Below are 18487 nucleotides of genomic sequence, written 5' to 3' on the forward strand. Positions count from 1 at the left end.
CCAGTGTCAGTACAGTAACAGTGCATATTTTTAGCACTGATTACTGTAGTAATGTCACTGATACCCCCAAAAATGTCAGTTAGGAGTCCGATCTGTATGCCACAATGTCGCAGTTCCACTAAAAATCACTGCCATAACTAGTAAAAAGGAAGACCACCACTTTCAGACAGAAAGAAAGAGATCTTGCATTCCTACTAATCAGGAACACAGATCTCTCTCTTCCTGCAGTCAATGTTCCCCCCCACAGTTAGAAAGCACTCCCTAGGAGCACATTCTTTGATCGCCCCCTGATGTTAACCCCCTTCCCTGTTAGTGTAATTTATACAGTAACAGTGCATATTTATAGCACTGATTATTGGTGTCACTGGTCCACAAAAAGTATCACTTCCTGTCCGATTTGTCCGCCGAGATGTCGCAGTCCCGATAAAAATTGCTGATCGCCACCATTACTAACCCTAAAAACAATTAGAAAAATAAAACGCTACAACTTTTGCGCAAATCAATCAATATATGTAGCGGAGTGCAAATTGGCCTAAACTGATAAAGAAATTCGATTTTTTTTTTTAATTTTATGATTGGATGGGTTTTATAGCAAAAAGTAAAAAATATTTATTTTTTAAAGTGTTGGCCTTTTTTTATAGTGCAATAAGTAAAAAAAACACCAAAAGAAAGCTCTATTTGTGGGGGGAAAAAAATACATAAATTTTATTTGGGTACTGCGTCTCGCGACCGCGCAATTGTCAGTTAAAGCAACGCAGTGCCGTATCGCAAAAATGGCCTGGTCATTAAGGGGGCCAACATTCCAATGCTGAAGTGGTTAATGGTGGGGCGTGCCGCCGCCAGGGCGCTCCCGTCCCCACTCGGCAGTGGGGAAGCCGATGCATGGGTCAGGCGGCTCCAATTGTCGCCTGACACCCACGATCGTTCCCCGCTGAGAGAGAAGAAAGGAAACAGTGTGGTGTATAAATTTAGTTAACCTTTTCCCAACCGCTTAACATATATATATATATACGGCGGCAGAGTGGCTCCTACAGGCAAAACAACATATCAGTACATCGTTCGCCTGGTGGCAGCGAGGGGGCCAGCTCGCGCCGCCTCGCTCCCACCCCCACTCGGCAGCGGGGAGGTAAACACAGCCGACCGTTCTTCTCCCTGGAATGGTCACAGAGCGCCTGTGATCCTTCTATATAGGATCACAGGTCTCTATGATCATTTCACAAGCCACGCCCCCCACAGTTAGAAACACTCCCCTAGGCTCACATTTAATCCCTTGATCACCCACAGGGTTAACCCCTTCCCTGCCAGTGTCATTATTACAGTAACAGTACATAAACCGCAGATCGCCGCCACTACTAGTAAAAAAAAAAAACCCCATAAAAATGACATAAATCTTTCCCGCAGTTTGTTGACGCGAAAACATTTGCGCAAACCATTCAAAATACGGTTATTGCGATTTTTTTTTTTTTTTTTTCTTCCAAAAATATGTAGCAGAAAAAAAATTGGCCTAAAATGTTAAAAAAAAAAAAAAAAAATTGAGAATGTTACCGTATTTTCCGGCGTATAAGACGACTGGGCATATAAGACGACCCCCCCTAATTTTCATCTACCGGTAATACTTATACTTAGGTTACCTTGGAGATATTATACTTGGCGTATAAGACGACCCCCCATTTTTGGGCGATTTTTTTGAGGTTCAAAAGTAGTCTTATACGCCAGAAAATACAGTATATAGCAGAAAGTGAAAAATATATATATATTTTTTTTTTTTTTCAGAATTGTCGCTCTTTTTTTGTTTATAGCGAAAAAAATAAAAATCGCACAGGTGATCAAATACCACCAAAGGAAAGCTCTATTTGTGCGGGGGGAAAAAACGGACATCAATTTTATTTGGGTACTGCGTCGCACGACCGCAATTGTCCATTAAAGTGACGCAGTGCCGAATTGCAAAATAGGGCCTGGTCATTAAGGGGGGGAAATTCCTTCCGTTATTATAGTGATTAATATGTAAAGTTTAAAAAAAAAAAAGCAATTTATTTTTAAAATATCTGTATGCAGTGGTAAATATAAATAACCAACTATATGGTTAGGGAGCAAAATCTCTAATCCACTCTGAGAATAACAGACAGAAGAGATATACTCTATATACAGATATATATATATATATATATATATATATATATATATATATATATATATATATATATATATATATATATATAGAGGTTGAATCTGGTGAATATCATCAGACTCAAAGATCACATTTTTTATTTAAAGAAAAAAAAATAAAAAATTGAAAGACTGTTTTGCCTATTTTTAGACAGCAAAAATATATGCTGTATGCATAAATATAAATATTGATAAATAATATATTTATATATTTATAAATAAATATAATAAAAAATGTATGCATAAAAAGATAAGATGTATGACCGACCTTGTCATAGGCAGGTGGCTTGATAAAAGCGTCCTGCGCCTGCTGTCACTTATGCTGGCCATACATAAACAATGTCTCCCTTCAAAAAAAATTTTCATTTTAAGAACGTTCGTTCGATTCTCTAATCGTTAGTAGGGTCAAATCGGCATTCGTTTTCTACCACAGTCACGGTAAAAATTCGAAGGGCCAGAATAGAAAACTTCTTTGTCAAAGGAATTTTCAGGCAGTGAATGTGGTTTTCGTTCTGAAATGACATTCATTTTAAAACTTAATGTTAAAAGCAAGTAAAATAATTTCAAATGACATTCCTTTCATTCAGCGAATGTACAAAGATTTTTCGTATGAATATTGTCACCCGAAAATCTATCCATGTATGGGCAGCAGAAGGCTCGGTTCACACCTATGCAGTTTGCGTTCGATCCGTTTCTGTGGTGCGTTTTGCATTTTTGCACCCCTGATTTTGTTTGATTTTTGCATTTTGCACTTCTTATGCTTTTTTATTTTTTTTTGTTGGGCTAATTTGTTGTCGGGCAGATTAAAAAAAGGCAAATCGTAGCAAAAAACACACTATTTTATTTTCTGCAGCATCTCCATTGAAGTCTATTGAACCCAAAAAATTGGGTTCAATAGACCCCAAAAAACATTTTACGTTGAAAAAAGTACCTGACTCATTCCAAATTTGCAGCGGCTGAAAAAAAAAAGGAAAGCTGTGAACGTGTCCTATAGGAAACCATGGTAAATGAATTGTAGTGCATGTCTCGCCAAAAATCACCAAAAAACGCATAGGTGTGAACCAGGCCTAAGACGTTAAGTAGCAGCAGCATGCTTTTTTTGTATCACCTGTCATAATGGGGTTAAAAAAAACTAAAATGAGCCTTTTATAGTACAAAAAGAGCAGATAAACGCTACTATAAGGAGTTCATTTATACTGTGAAACAGTGAAAGTAATAATATATATTACTTCTTTGTAATGCAAATTATTTTTTTCAATAAAAGTTTTTAACAATTATATATATATCACTTATATAATTATATATATAAAATAAATAGGGGTGCACCGATCCGACTCTTTCAGTCCCGATACCGATGCCTGGGCTTTGTGTATCTGTCGATACCGATCGGGTACTATTGTTAAATTAATAATAAACTGTATACCTTCCATCTTATACCGTATATACTCGAGTATAAGCCGACCCGAATACAATCCGAGGCCCCTAATTTTACCACAAAAAAATGATTGACTCGAGTATAAGCCTAGGGTGGGAAATGCAGCAGCTACTGGACTACCACGAGACCCCAAACGAGCTGCGGGCATGGTACAGGAGAATGCAGGGCTGCGGGCATGGTACAGGAGAATGCAGGGCTGCGGGCATACTACAGGAGAATGCAGGGCTGCGGGCATGGTACAGGAGAATGCAGGGCTGCGGGCATGGTACAGGAGAATGCAGGGCTGCGGGCATACTACAGGAGAATGCAGGGCTGTGGGCATGGTACAGGAGAATGCAGGGCTGTGGGCATGGTACAGGAGAATGCAGGGCTGCGGGCATGGTACAGGAGAATGCAGGGCTGCGGGCATGGTACAGGAGAATGCAGGGCTTTGGGCATGGTACAGGAGAATGCAGGGCTGTGGGCATGGTACAGGAGAATGCAGGGCTGTGGGCATGGTACAGGAGAATGCAGGGCTGTGGGCATGGTACAGGAGAATGCAGGGCTGTGGGCATGGTACAGGAGAATGCAGGGCTGTGGGCATGGTACAGGAGAATGCAGGGCTGCGGACATGGTACAGGAGAATGCAGGGCTGCGGACATGGTACAGGAGAATGCAGGGCTGCGGGCATGGTACAGGAGAATGCAGGGCTGCGGGCATGGTACAGGAGAATGCAGGGCTGCGGACATGGTACAGGAGAATGCAGGGCTGCGGGCATGGTACAGGAGAATGCAGGGCTGCGGACATAGTACAGGAGAATGCAGGGCTGCGGGCATGGTACAGGAGAATGCGGGGCTGCGGGTATGGTACAGGAGAATGCGGGGCTGCGGGCATGGTACTGGTGTACCATGCCCGCAGCACTGCATCTCTTGTAGTATGCCTGCAGCCCTGCATAATGGAAGGTAGTGTGGCTGTGGTGGAGTCTCACCTGTTCCTGAGGCGCCTTCGATTTAAAAATTGCGCCGCCCGGCCCTGAAACAACACTGCGCATGCGGCGCTGCCGCCGCTCGGGACAGCCCGCAAACTTTCGGCTTTCCCGAGCGGCGGTGGCGCATGCGCAGTGTGCATGTCGGTCTGCCACGGACATTTTGAAAAAATGTGCTGAAAAACTCGGCTTCTACTCGAATATATACGGTACCTTCCTTGAAGAGACTAAAGGCACCAGACTACTAACTAAACATAACTAAGACAATATAACAGATGTATGTAATGTATTGAATTCTTATTTATTTAAAAAACAATTGCGCATTCAAATCGAGAGACACACGTGAAGCTGACGAATGACGTAGGTTCTGCTGCGACGAATAAAAAAAATAAAAACCTGGATCGGCCCGTGGATCTGTTGATTTTTCCGATCCCAGATCCAGCTATTTTGTCAGTATCGAGGCCGATATCTGATCCTAAAATCGGATCGGTGCACCCCTAATAATACACCCAGAAGTAGGATATTTGGGCATTTGAACTAGGAGCCAGACATGAAGCTACAGTTTATAAAGGCTGGAAAGGATTTATCAATCTTTTATATTAAAGTAGTACTAAAAGCTGAAAGCTTTTCCACGGATATGATCATTTTAAATACAATACTGGTAAACATTTACTTTAAATGTAATTGTAATGCCTTATATTTCCTCCAGTCTATCAGCCTCCACCTTCTCTGGGTTCAGATTCTGATCTTCCCTACACAGAGCCTTTAAAGTGATTTTTTTTTTTTTTTAAAACAATGAACATGTCATACTTACCTGCTCTGTGTAATGCTCTTGCACAGAGCAGCCCTGATTCTCCTCTTCTGGGGTCCCCCACCTAAGCTTCTTGCTCCTCCTGCCTTCAAAATGCCCCAATAGCAAGGTAAAAAACCTGGCTGATCCTACCAGTTTCTACCCTCCCCTCTGTAAACTGACCACGGTATATCATGGCTGCTGAGCCCTGACACTGTGGTCAGTATACGTCTCTCTGTCATCAACCCTTCACTATGCTATCCAAAAACGTATAAAATTGGATTTTTGTAACTTACCGTAAGATCCTTTTCTCTGAAGTTCATTGACTGACGCAGCTCCATATCTTCATTACCATTGGGTTATGCTCCTCCAATCAGGAATAGGCACTAGACGGGGAAAAAAACGTTACCACACCCATGGGGCTGTCCCTGCAGCCATAACCCCACACATTCTTCTTCAGATTGCAGTTTTTGTTGCAAGCGGTGTTTAGAAGACAAAACTGCAATCTGAAGCAGAGTGTGTGGGGTTATGCCTGCAGGGACAGCCCCATGGGCTTGGTAAAGTTTTTTTCCTGTCTAGTGCCTATTCCTGATTGGAGGAGCATAACCCAATGGTAATGAAGATACGGAGCTGCGTCTGTCAATAAACATCAGAGAAAAGGATTTTATGGTAAGTTCTTGCAAAAATCCAATTTCATAAGTTTTTTTGGATAGCATAGTGAAGGGTTGATAACAGAGGCATGTATACTGACCACAGTGTCAGGGCTCAGCAGCCATGATATACTGTGGTCAGTTTACAGAGGGGATAGTAGAAACTGGCAGGATCAGCCAGGTTTGATTTTTTTAGGCGATTACAGGGGGCCAAATTTCACAGCACAAGCACTGTGCTGTATATAATGCTTTACGGGACCAGGATCATAGTGAAGGGTTGACGACAGAGGCACGTATACTGACCACAGTGTCAGGGCTTGGCAGCCATGATATACCGTGTTCAGTTTACAGAGGGGAGGGTAGAAACTGGCAGGATCAGCCAGGTTTTTTTTTTTTTTTTTTAAGCGATACAGGGGCCAAATTTCACAGCACAAGCACTGTGCTGTATATAATGCTTTACGGGAACAGGATAGATTTTTTTTTTTTTTTATGGGTACAAAAAAATTTACGCGGTTAAGATCACTGGAGATGGACTTGTAACCTTGAGATTGTCCATGGTTTCCCACAACGTTTGTCCTCTCATCCTCACATCATTCCTTGCTGATCTTTCTCTTCTCCATGCTCCATGTGGCACACAGAGACACACAACTGAAATGTTGAGTACATTTTTCACCATTTTAACTGGTTGCCTGTGTGATTTCTATATTGTCCGCACCTGTTGATTGATACAGGTGAGTTTAAAGGAGTTGTAAAATCAGAAGGTATTTCTCTGTCGCTCATTGACAGACTCAGTCCTCTTGATTAATATCAAATTGGGTTATACTGCCCTCTACTTGAGTAGGACACTAGGCAGAAGGAAAACGTTCTGGCCACTCCTTAGGGGCAGTCCCAGAGGGTATATCCTCTCTCTCCCTGCTACAAGATGTCAGTTTTTTTCTGTCTAGTCAGAACATTCGACTATCCCCGGATCGCTTAAGAGCTTTGCGGGGGGCAGTAATGGACTTGATGCAACAGGGAGCGGTAGTTCCCGTCCTTGAGCAGAACGTTTTCAGGGGTTCTATTCGATCCTATTCACAATACCCAGAGAGGAGGGCAAGGTGCGTCCAATTCTGGACTTAAGAGCACTCAATCATTTTGTCCGGGTACAAGAATTCAAGATGGAGTCCATCTGAACAGATCTGGGCCTAACTTTGGAGACATCCTTGGCAAGGGTGTGTCTCCTTACGGAGAAGCTCCGGAAGATTCAGTGAACTATTCGGATGTTACTGTCCGTCAACTGGCCTTCCCTTCGGATAAGGATCCTGGGACTGATGGTGGCCTTAGAGGCAGTACCGTATGCCCAGTCTCATACCCGAATTCTCCAAAACGAGATTTTTTTCAAATGAAATCGGAATCTCGATTCTCTGGACAATCGGATCCGGTTGAGCGAGCGGACCAGGGAGTCTCTGGGGAAGTCATTTCTTCCGATAGAATCCAGGTTACCGATAAATGTATTGGAACTGAGAGCGATCAGACTTTGATTTACTGGATCGAGCAGCTTCAGGGCAGCCCAGTTTGGATCCAGTCGGACAAGGCCACGGTCGTGGCTTATGTCAATCACCAAGGGGGCACCAAGAGTGCCCTGGCGACCATAGAAGTGGCCAGCATTCTTTTTCACCAGCTGTGCCTTCATTGGGGCACCCCAGAGGTGGATCTGTTGGCAGCTCGGCTCAACAGGAAGGTGCGGAGGTTTGTAGTCCGCTCCCGAGATCCTCGAGCGGACGCAGCAGACACGCTGGTCGCCCTGTGGGGACAGTATCAGCTACTGTATGTCTTCCCTCCTCTCAAGTTGCTGCCGAAACTTCTTCGCAGGATAGAGGTGGAGGGAATTCCAGTTATCCTGGTAGCTCCGGACTGGCCTCGTCGACTCGGGTACGCCGACTTGGGCAGGCTGGTCGCTGACGCTCCTTGGAGACTTCCTCTCAGGGAGGATTTGCGGTCTCAGGGACCGATCTTCCATCCTGCTTTACAATCACTGGCTTTAACGGCCCGGCTATTGAGACTCAGGTGCTGAAGGACAAAGGATTGTCAACTTCAGTTATTCCTACTTTAATTAAAGCAAGGAAAGCGACTTCCAGAAAAGTCTATCATCGCACATGGAGGTCTTATATTGTGTGGTGTGAATCCCTTGGATTTCCTCCACGTGCCTATTCGGTGACCCGAATCTTGGCTTTTCTGCAACAGGGGGTTGAGCAGAAGCTGGCCTTGAGTACTGTCAAGGGTCAGGTTTCAGCGTTAGCAATTTTCTTTCAGAAACCTTTGGCTACCCATTTCTTGGTGCGGAATTTCATCCAGGGGGTGCGGCACTTGGCTCCGCCAGTGCGCACGCCCTTACAGCCCTGGGATCTTAATTTAGTGTTGTCGGTTCTTCAGAAACCTCCCTTTGAAAATGTCAGGGAGATTCCCTTGCTTACGTTATCCCAGAAGGTGGCCTTCTTGGTGGCCATTACTTCTGCACGCAGGGTGTCAGAACTGGCCGCATTATCTTGTCATTCCCCATATCTGGTGGTTCATAGGGATAAGGTGGTTCTTCGTCCGAATCCATCCTTCCTTCCTAAAGTGGTTTCAGAGTTTCATCTGAATGAGGACATTGTATTGCCTTCCCTGTGTCCTAAGCCCAGTCATCCTTGGGAGTTTGCGTTACACTCCTTGGATGTGGTTTGGGCAATCAGGGTATACTTGAAAACTACGGACCCGTTTCGTAAGACGGATTCACTTTTTTTTTTTGTTGATGGCCCCAGAAAGGGGTTGCCTGCATCTGCCGCGACTATCTCCAAATGGATCAGGCAGACGGTGGTACAGGCTTATTCTATTAAGGGTCGGGAGCCTCCGTTCCCTGTTAAGGCGCACTCCACTCGGGCGCTTAGTGCTTCCTGGGCCTTCCGCCATCAGGCGTCAGTGGTGCAGGTTTGCAAGGCGGCTACCTGGTCGTCGGTTCATACCTTTACAAAATTTTATAAAGTTGATGTGATGGCATCGTCGGATGCCTCTTTTTGGCCGCAAGGTTCTGCAGGCCGCAATTTGAGGAGACCGTTGGTCTACCTCGAGGTTTTTTTTTTTCGGTTGGATTTTCAGTTGAGTCTCATCCTTTTGTCTGATGAGCCTTTAAAACTTCTAGTTGGCACCGGTTGGGCCTTCTAGATTGGATTTTGATTTCTGTTATCCCACCCCTCATTTGTGGCACTGCTTTGGGACGTCCCAATTTGATATTAATCAAGAGGACTGCGTCTGTCAATGAGCGACAGAGAAAAATGGATTTTTGTAAAATCTTACCGTAAAATCCTTTTCTCTTAAGCTCATTGACAGACGCAGTACCCGCCCCTCTACTTTTGAGTTGGGTTGGGTTAAATTCTCTGACACTGCTTTGTGACATAACTGACATCCTGTAGCAGGGAGAGAGAGGATATACCCTCTGGGACTGCCCCTAAGGTGTGGCCAGAATGTTTTCCTTCTGCCTAGTGTCCTACTCCTGTAGAGGGCAGTATAACCCAATTTGATATTAATCAAGAGGACTGCGTCTGTCAATGAGCTTAAGAGAAAAGGATTTTACGGTAAGATTTTACAAAAATTAATTTTTTTATCTTAATGAGTTCTATGCATTAAGGTAAAAAAAAAACCTTTTGGGTGTAGCACCCTCTAATATTTTCCTGAGCCCCATTTCTATCCAGCGATGTCCACGAGTCCCTGGGACTCCCTCTCCTGATTGGCTGAGACACCGCCGCAGCGCCATTGGCTCCCACTGCTGTCAGTCAATCAGGACAGAGAGGGGGCGGGCCCGACTGGCAGCCTCGGCTCGGGTGCCCCATAGCAAGCTGCTTGCTGTGGGGGCACTCGACAGGAGGGAGGAGCTAAGAGCAGCAATGAGGGACCCAAGAAGCGGAGGATCCGGGGCTGCTCTGTGCAAAACCAACTGCACAGAGGAGGAAAATAGAACATGTTTGTTTTTTAAAAACAAAAAAATGAGACTTTACAATCACTTTATTTACAAATTACAGGAGAATCACAAACTTTGGAATGCAAATATTTCTTACAATTTTGAGAAAATGCCAATAATTTTTGTCTAGTCCATTTTCTGGAGTTTTGCGTGGAATGTGTCAGATTTGTCTTTTTGTTTCTCCACTTTTTTGTGTCATGCCAATACAAACAAAAGAAATAAACATGAGACTGCCAAAACATTTGTAATTGCAACAATTTTCTGGGCGAAGTGGTGCGTTATCTGACGGAAATGAAGGGGTGCCAATTTTTTTTGCCCATGACTGTATGACTATTGAGGCTCACTTTTCACATAGCAGTTTGTGTTGCTGCTTGATGCCCATCTAAGACTACGTTCTACCCACAGGGTGACCCCACGCTGCTGTGCAAATTCACTACAGAACAGTGTTGTCACCAGGGCTGCCGATGGGGGGGGGGGGGCAACCAGTCCTCCTGTAGGGGGCCCGGACACACAGGGGGGGCCCCCACAGCACGGGGAATCGGTGCGGTTGGGCAGAGGGGCAATTACAGAAGGAAGCCCTGTGCGGCTCTCTGCAGCAGCTGAATGCCATTTTCTCCTCCTCCTGCCAGCTTTCAGCTACTGCAGGGAGAGACACAGGGCATCATTCCTGTAATTACTTCTCCGACACCGATCCCCCTCCCTGTTCTGCCTGCTTCTGATTCCCCCCCGTGTGCCCTCATTTCACTGTGCCTCTTCCCCACCCCTCCCAGAGCGCTGCAGGCTTCCCTGTCCTGTAAAAAATAACAAATTCTAAAAAATAATAATTAAACATTGTAATAAATAATTGTAAACATTTAAAAAAAATTATATAATTTTTTTTTAAATGTAAAAAACAATTAAAAATGGCTAATTCACACAGGTTCTCTGTTGTTTGTATCTGCTAATAATGATTTTTGTAAAAATATTATCTTGATATATTTGGGGGGGGGGGGGGGCGGGTAAGGTGTATGAGGCCCCGTGATTTCTAACAGCAGCCCTGGTTGTCACCCTGTTACGGGACGTTGAAAAGTAGTGGCTCTACTGGCAGCATTAGTAGGAAATCTAACTCTAGGATCACACAAATAAAGGACCGCTGTGTTTTATGTTTGTGACATACAGCACCATATACAGGAACATCTCATAAAATTAGAATATCATCAAAAAGTTAATTTATTTCAGTAATTAAATTCAAAAAGTGAAACTCTTAATATTCTTTATAGATGTGCTACATAGTGGTCTATTTCAAGCATTTATTTATTTTTTTTAATTTTCATGATTATGGCTTACAGCTAGTGAAAACCCAAAATTCAGTATCTCAGAAAATTAGAATATAACATAAGACCAATTAAAAAAAAAAAAAGGATTTTTAATAGAGAAATGTTGTCTTAGTGAAAAGTCTGTGCCTGTGCAGTATAGGATGCACTCAATACTTGTTCGGGGCTCCTTTTGCATGAATCGCTGCATCAATGCGGCGTGGCATGGAGGCGATCAGCCTGTGGCACTGCTGAGGTGTTATGGAAGTCCAGGTTGCTTTGATATCAGCCTTCAGCTCCTCTGCATTGTTGGGTCTGGTTTCTCTCACCTTCCTGTTGACAATCCCCCACAGATTCTCTATGGGGTTTAGGTCAGGTGAGTTTGTTGGCCAATCAAGCACAGTGATCCCATGATCATGTGACCAGGTATTGGTAGTTTTGGCAGTGTGGGCGGTGCCAAGTCCTGCTGGAAAATGAAATCAGCATCTCCATAAAGCTGGTCAGCAGAGGGAAGCATGAAGAGCTCTAGAATTTCCTGCTAGAGGGCGGAGCTGACTTTGGACTTGATAAAACACAGTGGACCAACACCAGCAGATGACACGGCTCACCAAATCATCACTGACTGTGAAAAATGTTGCATTTCATTTGGAAATTAAGGTCCCAGAGTCTGGAGGAGGAGTGGAAAGGCAAAGATTCCAAGTTGCATGAGGTCCAGTGAAGTTTCCACAGTCAGTGATGATTTGGGGAGCCGTGTCATCTGCTGGTGTTGGTCCACTGTGTTTTATCAATTCCAAAGTCAACGCAGCCCTCTACCGTGAAATTCAAGAGCACTTCATGCTCCCCTCAGCTTTATGGAGATGCTGATTTAATTTTCCAGCAGAACTTGGCACCGCCCAGACTGCCAAAATTACCAATACCTGGTCACATGATCATGGGATCACTGTGCTTGATTGGCCAACAAACTCACCTGACCTAAATCCCATAGAGTAGTGGTCCTCAACTCCGGTTCTCGGGGCCCACTAAATAAGTATTACCTTGGGGAGATGCAGACTAGAATACTGCAATCACTGAGCAGCAAATATCATCACCTGTGATGTAATTTAGTTATTTTGCAAACCTGGCCTGTTAGTGGGCCCGAGGACCGGAGTTGAGGACCACTGCCATAGAGAATCTGTGGGGTATTGTCAAGAGGAAGATGAGAGACACCAGACCCAACAATGCAGATGAGCCTAAAGCTGCAATCAAAGCAACTGGGCTTCCATAACACCTCAGCAGTGCCACAGGCTGATCACCTCCATGCCACACCGCATTGATGCAATAATTCATGCAAAAGAAGTCCTGACTAAGTATTGAGTGCATCCTATACTGTACATGGACATACTTTTCAGTAAGCCAGCATTTCTGTATTTAAATTCCTGTTTTTTTATTGGTCTTATGTAGTAGTCTAATTTTCTGAGATACTGAATTTTGGGTTTTCACTAGCTGTAAGCCATTATACTCAAAATAGGAAGAAAAATGCTTGAAATGTATCGCTCTAATTGTAATGCATCTATATAAAATATCTCTATCATTCATTGACGGACACCGCTCCTGATCTTCCTAACCATAGGTTATACTGCCCCCTACAGGAGTAGGATACTAGGCCCGGCTTTTAAGGACCTGGCTGACAGAAAAGCGGAGGCTGTGGCCCGCCATATGTACACTGGTTGTTTCTGCATTTAGGCCAGTTTTTGCTATTGCCCTGGTGTCGCAAACTCTGACCGAGTGGGCCAAGCTTATAGGCCAGGACCTGGGGGGGGGGGGGGGCAGCTTACCCCTGCCTTTGCTGAGCTGGCAGACCAGTTGGTCCAGGGGCTGCAGTTTGTCTGTGATGCCTCTTTGGATGCATCTCTTCTGATTACGAGGCTGTCTGTCTCAGCAGTGGTCCTTAGGCGTTTTATTTGGCTTAAATGCTGGTCTGCAGACCAGACTTGATCTCCCCTTCCTAGGGGATCGCCTTTTTGGAGCTTCCCTGGATGACATCATTAAGGTTCTCACGGGGGAAGAGTACCTTTCTTCCGCAGGCTAGTAAGGACAAGGAGCCCCGTCATAGACATGGTCCATCCTTCTTGGCTCATAAGAAGTTTTTTCCTCCCGCAGGGTCCCACAACAAGGAATCAAAACACTTCAGGGCCTCCTCCGGAGGATCCAAACAAAACCTGATCTGGCAAGCCGAGAGCAGGCTTCTCCAGACCTGCGGACAAGGCTTCCTCGGCATGAAGGGGCGCCCTGACCCGTATGCGGGGTAGGGGGACTTCTTCGCTGGTTTCTGGACCCATGGACCTCCCTGGTACAAGACAAGTGTGTTAATGAAGTTATACAGTCCGGCTACAAGATCGAGTTTCGTTCTTACCCTCCGGAAATGTTTTTTCTCTCCAACTTGCACCTATCTCCAGACCACTTACGGGTTCTCTTTGGGGCAGTGCAAGACTTGCTGAGCCAAGGGGTGATTGTCCCGGTTCCGACTTCAGAACGTTTTTACTGGTTTTATTCAAACCTGTTTAGAGTCCCCAGAAAGGAGGGCAAGGTGTGTCCAATTCTGGACCTCAAGGCGTTAAACTGCTTGGTGCAGGAGTTTCGAATGGAGTCCATTCGCATAGTAGTGGCATCCCTGCATCAGGGGGATCTTCTTGCTTGGTCACCAGCACTTCCTCCAGCGTGAGAGAGGGTATCGGTTTGTGGCGTTACCCTTCGGTCTTGCCTCTACATCTCGGGTCTTCACAAAAGTGATGGCCCCGGTGCTGGCATTGTTGTGTCAGCGGGGGATCGCGGTTCTGGGGTACCTGGACAATCTGCTGCAAGCAGAGTCTCCGACTGCTCTGGTGGACAACTTGGAGATTACTCTGTAAACTGAGAGAGTTGGGTTGGATTCTAAACCTTCAGAAGTCTGCTCTGGTTCTGTCCACAAATATGGGCTATCTGGGTCTGACTCTGGACTCATCCTTAGCCAGAGAATAACTCCAGAAACTGCAGGAAGCAATTCTGTTGTCTATCAGACGGTCATCCGTTCGGGCTTGCATGCGGGTGCTGGGCCTGATGGTGTCTGCCTTTGAGGCGGTTCCATTTGCACAGTTCCACACGAGATCCCTGCAAAGAGAAATTGAGGTCAAATGGGACAAATATCTACAGTCTATAGACAATCTGATCCGGCTGAGCAGGGGTACAAGAGGGTCCCTGATCTGCTGGCTTTGTTCTCCGGCACTTCGATAGGGCAAATCCTTTCTCTCCTTGTACTGGGCGGTGGTCACCATGGATGCCAGACTATCCGGGTGGAGAGTCGTCATCGGAAAAGATTCTGCTCAGGGGGTCTGGACACTGAAAGAATCCAGACTGCCCATCAATGTACTGGAGCTCCGACCGATCAGACTTTGGGTCATTGGACGGATCGTCTTCAGGGGTGACCGGTGCTAATTCAATTGGACATTGCCACGGCTGTGACCTATGTCAATCACCAAGGGGGCACAAGAAGTGTCCTGGCGGCTCAAGAAGTAGCCGGCATTCTAAGGTGGGCAGAACGTTTTGTTTCAGCCATCTCTGCTGTACACATTCCGAGGGTGGAAAATTGGCAGGCGGATTACCTCTGTCGACAGGCGTTGGACCAGGGGTAATGGTCACTTCATCCGGAGATGTTTCATCAGTTGTGCCTCCGGTGGGGTACTCCCGAGGTGGACCTGTTGGCCTTTTGTCTCAACAGGAAGGCGCAGAGGTTTGTGGCACGGGACCCTCTGGCGGACTCTACAAACGCGCTTGTGGCCCCGTGGGATCAGTATCTTCTGATTTACGCCTTTCCCCCTTTCAAGCTTCTGCCAAGACTTCTGCGCATGATCTAGACAGAAGGGATTCTGGTCATCTTAGTGGTTCCAGACTGGTCTCGCCGGTCTTGGTACGCCGATCTGGTACGGCAGGTGGTTGATGTTCCTTTTAGACTTAGTTTCAGGGAAGATCTGCTGTCCCAAGGGCCAATCTATCATCCTGCTTTACAGTCGCTGGAACTAACGGCTTAGCTGTTGAAAGCCAAGTGCTGAAAGAAAGAGGTTTGTCTGATTCAGTGATTCCTACGCTGTTAAAGGATAGAAAAAATCTACCTCTAGAAAGATCTACCATCGTACATGGAAGTCGTACATTGCGTGGTGTGAGTCTCTTGGGGTTCACGAACCCTCGCTCCTTTTTGGTGACTCGGATCTTGACCTTCCTCCAAGGGGGTTGAGCAGCGCCTGGCCTTGAGTACTATCAAGGGCCAGGTTTCAGCTTTGGTGGTCTTCTTTCAATGTCCATTGGCAACAATTTCCTTGGTGTGTACTTTTATCCAGGGAGTTTGACAGTTGGCTCCTCCGGTGCGGTCTCCATTGCCGCCTTGGAACATCAATTTGGTGCTTTCAGTGTTCCAGAAACCATGTTTTAAAAATCTTAGTTTCCCCTGCTTATGTTATCCTAGAAGGTGGCCTTTTTTGGTGGCAATCCCTTCTGCACGCAGGGTGTCGGAGCTGGCGGCGTTGTCTTGTCATTCACCTTACTTGGTGGTTCACAGAGATAAGGCGGGTCTTTGCCTCTGTCCATCGTTCCTTCCAAAGGTGTTGCCTTCCCTGTGTCCCAGGCCAAAACATACCAAGGAAATTGCTTTGCATTCCTTGGATGTGGTTCGGACAATTAGGGTGTGCCTGGCAGCTACGGAGTCTTTCAGGAAGTCAGACTCACTATTTGTGCTCACTGACGGACCTCCGCTTCTGCTGCGACCATTTCCAGATGGATCAGACAGACAGCGTTTCCAGCCTATTCAATTAAGGGTCAGGTTCCTCCTTTCCCTGTTACGGCGCACTCTACCGTGGCGCTTAGTGCCTTCCGTCATCAGGCATCGGTGATGCAGGTTTGCAAGGCGACCACCTGGTCGTCTGTGCACACCTTTACAAAATTTTAAAAAGTTGATGTGTTCGCATCTGCGGATGCTTCCATTGGCCACAAGGTTTTGCAGGCTGCTGTTTAGAGGACCTGGTCCTCTTTGAGGGTGTATTGTTTTCTTTCAGGTGAGCTCCAGTTGTTCTTGGTTGAGCTCCTTGTTACCTGGTTGGCTATGGTTTCTTTTTGGGGATTCTTTTTTTCCACCCCTCATGTTTAACACTGCTTTGTGGGGCCCCAATGGATAAGAAGATCAGGAGCTGTGTCCTTTAATGAACGATAGAGTAAATGGGATTTTTGCCTTACCGTAAAATCCATTTCTCTGATGTTCATTGACAGACACAGCACCCACCCCTCTGTGGAGTTGTAATTCTTCTGACACTGCTTGTAACAAAACTAAGTGCCTATAGCCGAGAGAGGGAGTATACCCCCTGGGACTGACCATAGGCGTAGTCAAGCTTTTTTTTTTGCCTAGTGTCCTACTCCTGTAGGGGGGCAGTATAACCCAATGATTAAGAAGATCAGGAGCTGTGTCTGTCAGTGAACATCAGAGAAATGGGTTTTACAGTAAGACAAAAATCCAATTTTTTTCAATTGAATTATTGAAATAAATTAACTTGTAGATCATATTCTAATTTTATGAGATGCACGTGTATGTCATTCTTTTTATATTACCCGGAATTTCACTAACTTTCTTACTGAAGGTTTTTTTTTTTTTTTTTTTTTTTTTATAATTAACTAAATCTTTTTCTTGCTTCCCTCTCTGTAGAAGTACTGCTGACGTCTCTTCGGCCGCCATGGAGGAAAGTCTGCACTATAGAGGATAAATTTCTATAAAAAAAAAATAAAAAAAATCTATTTCTGCAGCAAGTTGCGTCTTGCTTTGGCCTTACCAAGGACATCAGCTCTTTTCTTCCTGTCTCGGAGGAGGGCCTGTCGGAGAAAGCTCGGCCTGGACTTCGGGGCGTCAGGAATGTTTGATGTAGTACGTCCGCAGGACAGACAACGGTCGCCGGCTGTTTTGGTGCTCAGAGACACAAGATGTGAATCGGGTGGTAACATTTTCATTCATAAGCTGGTCTGACAGTTTCTTTAGGGCAACTTGGGAAACTTTTTTTTTTTTTTTTTCTCCTTTCTTTATCCCAAAGCACCTAAAAAAAAAAAAAACATTTCTAAGTGAAACCTTAAGTTTTAAAGTTTGCTTATTTTTTACGTTGTGTTCAGAGTAGTATTCCTATAAAGCTTTGTGACTTTTTTGGCTCGAGTACAGTTTAGATGAGAGAATGTGTTGATAACCGCGTGCAGTAGTTTTGCTCTTTACGACTGTTGAGAACCGCCTGGAATTTTACCGGCTTCATTGTCTGAGAATGAGACTGCAATAGCCCCACCCTGAGATACCCCCTCCTCCATTCTGTATAAATAGCACGAGCAGGCATTGAACTTGTCTAGCCCCTTCCCTTCACCACAGTGTAAACTTTTTGTATATATGATCTTTATTAATGTATATGATTTTTTTTCTAGGTCAGTGTTCCTGGTTTTTATTTTTCTCAGAGCTTTTAAAGCTGTATATTTAACCCTGTGTCTGCCATGGGTTCACAGCAACTCCTTTCTATGTTTTGGCAATAGATTGGTTAATTCCTGCGGAGGGCCATGACGACTCTGTATCTAATGTTATAATTGCTCTACTTCCTGAATCTAAGGAAGCCATGGCCCTCACAGGCTTTTTGGAGAATGTTTGTTAGTTTTATTTCATGGGGGGTACTTGGCTTGACTTTTATGGAAAATGGATATGGACTAAAAGGCACCCCCGTTACAGCCCCCTTAAAGTTACTTTAAACGCTAGGATTTCCTGTTCTGCTCCAGCTTCTTTTTTAGGGCCCATTCACACGACCGCATTGCGATAATGTGCGTTGCAGTGCTGCATGCCCATTTATTTTTCTTTTTTACCTACTGTGGTGCATTGTGCAGGCTAAATAGGCTGCCCTAACTTTAAGGCAGGTGCATCTAATGCACCACAGCGGAACGGGCTGCTGTGAATGAGCCCTTAGGACCCATTTATATTTCATGACGGTTAGCACAGATATTCTGAAATGTTTTATTATAGCAATATCTGCGTGTTGTGATATCTCTGCATTGTTCTAAGTTCTTCGTTCTTGTTGCTCCAGTTTTTCTGAAAATTTTTTGCTAAGCCTTTCTCATCCAAATCAAACATTTTAAAAGATTGGTCCTTTTTCTGATTTCTGTGGATAAGTACAGATAATTCTTCACGGATAGAAAATAAACAC

The 18487-nt window shown here is 45.0% G+C and overlaps 1 protein-coding gene across 2 annotated transcripts in view; it reads left to right on the forward strand.

The window, feature by feature from the left end:
• NCOA3 (nuclear receptor coactivator 3) overlaps positions 1–18084 on the forward strand; it is a 109514-nt gene extending 91430 nt beyond the window's left edge. For both annotated transcript variants that reach the window (XM_082272165.1, XM_082272166.1), the window contains exon 22: positions 16972–18084. In XM_082272165.1, the coding sequence (XP_082128291.1) occupies positions 16972–16983 (12 nt within the window). In that variant the 3' untranslated portion in view covers positions 16984–18084. The remainder of the gene's footprint in view (positions 1–16971) is intronic.
• The last annotated feature ends 403 nt before the right edge of the window (positions 18085–18487 follow it).

Source organism: Pelophylax lessonae (assembly GCF_965119305.1).
Source record: "Pelophylax lessonae genome assembly, chromosome: 11".
Taxonomy (NCBI): domain Eukaryota; kingdom Metazoa; phylum Chordata; class Amphibia; order Anura; family Ranidae; genus Pelophylax; species Pelophylax lessonae.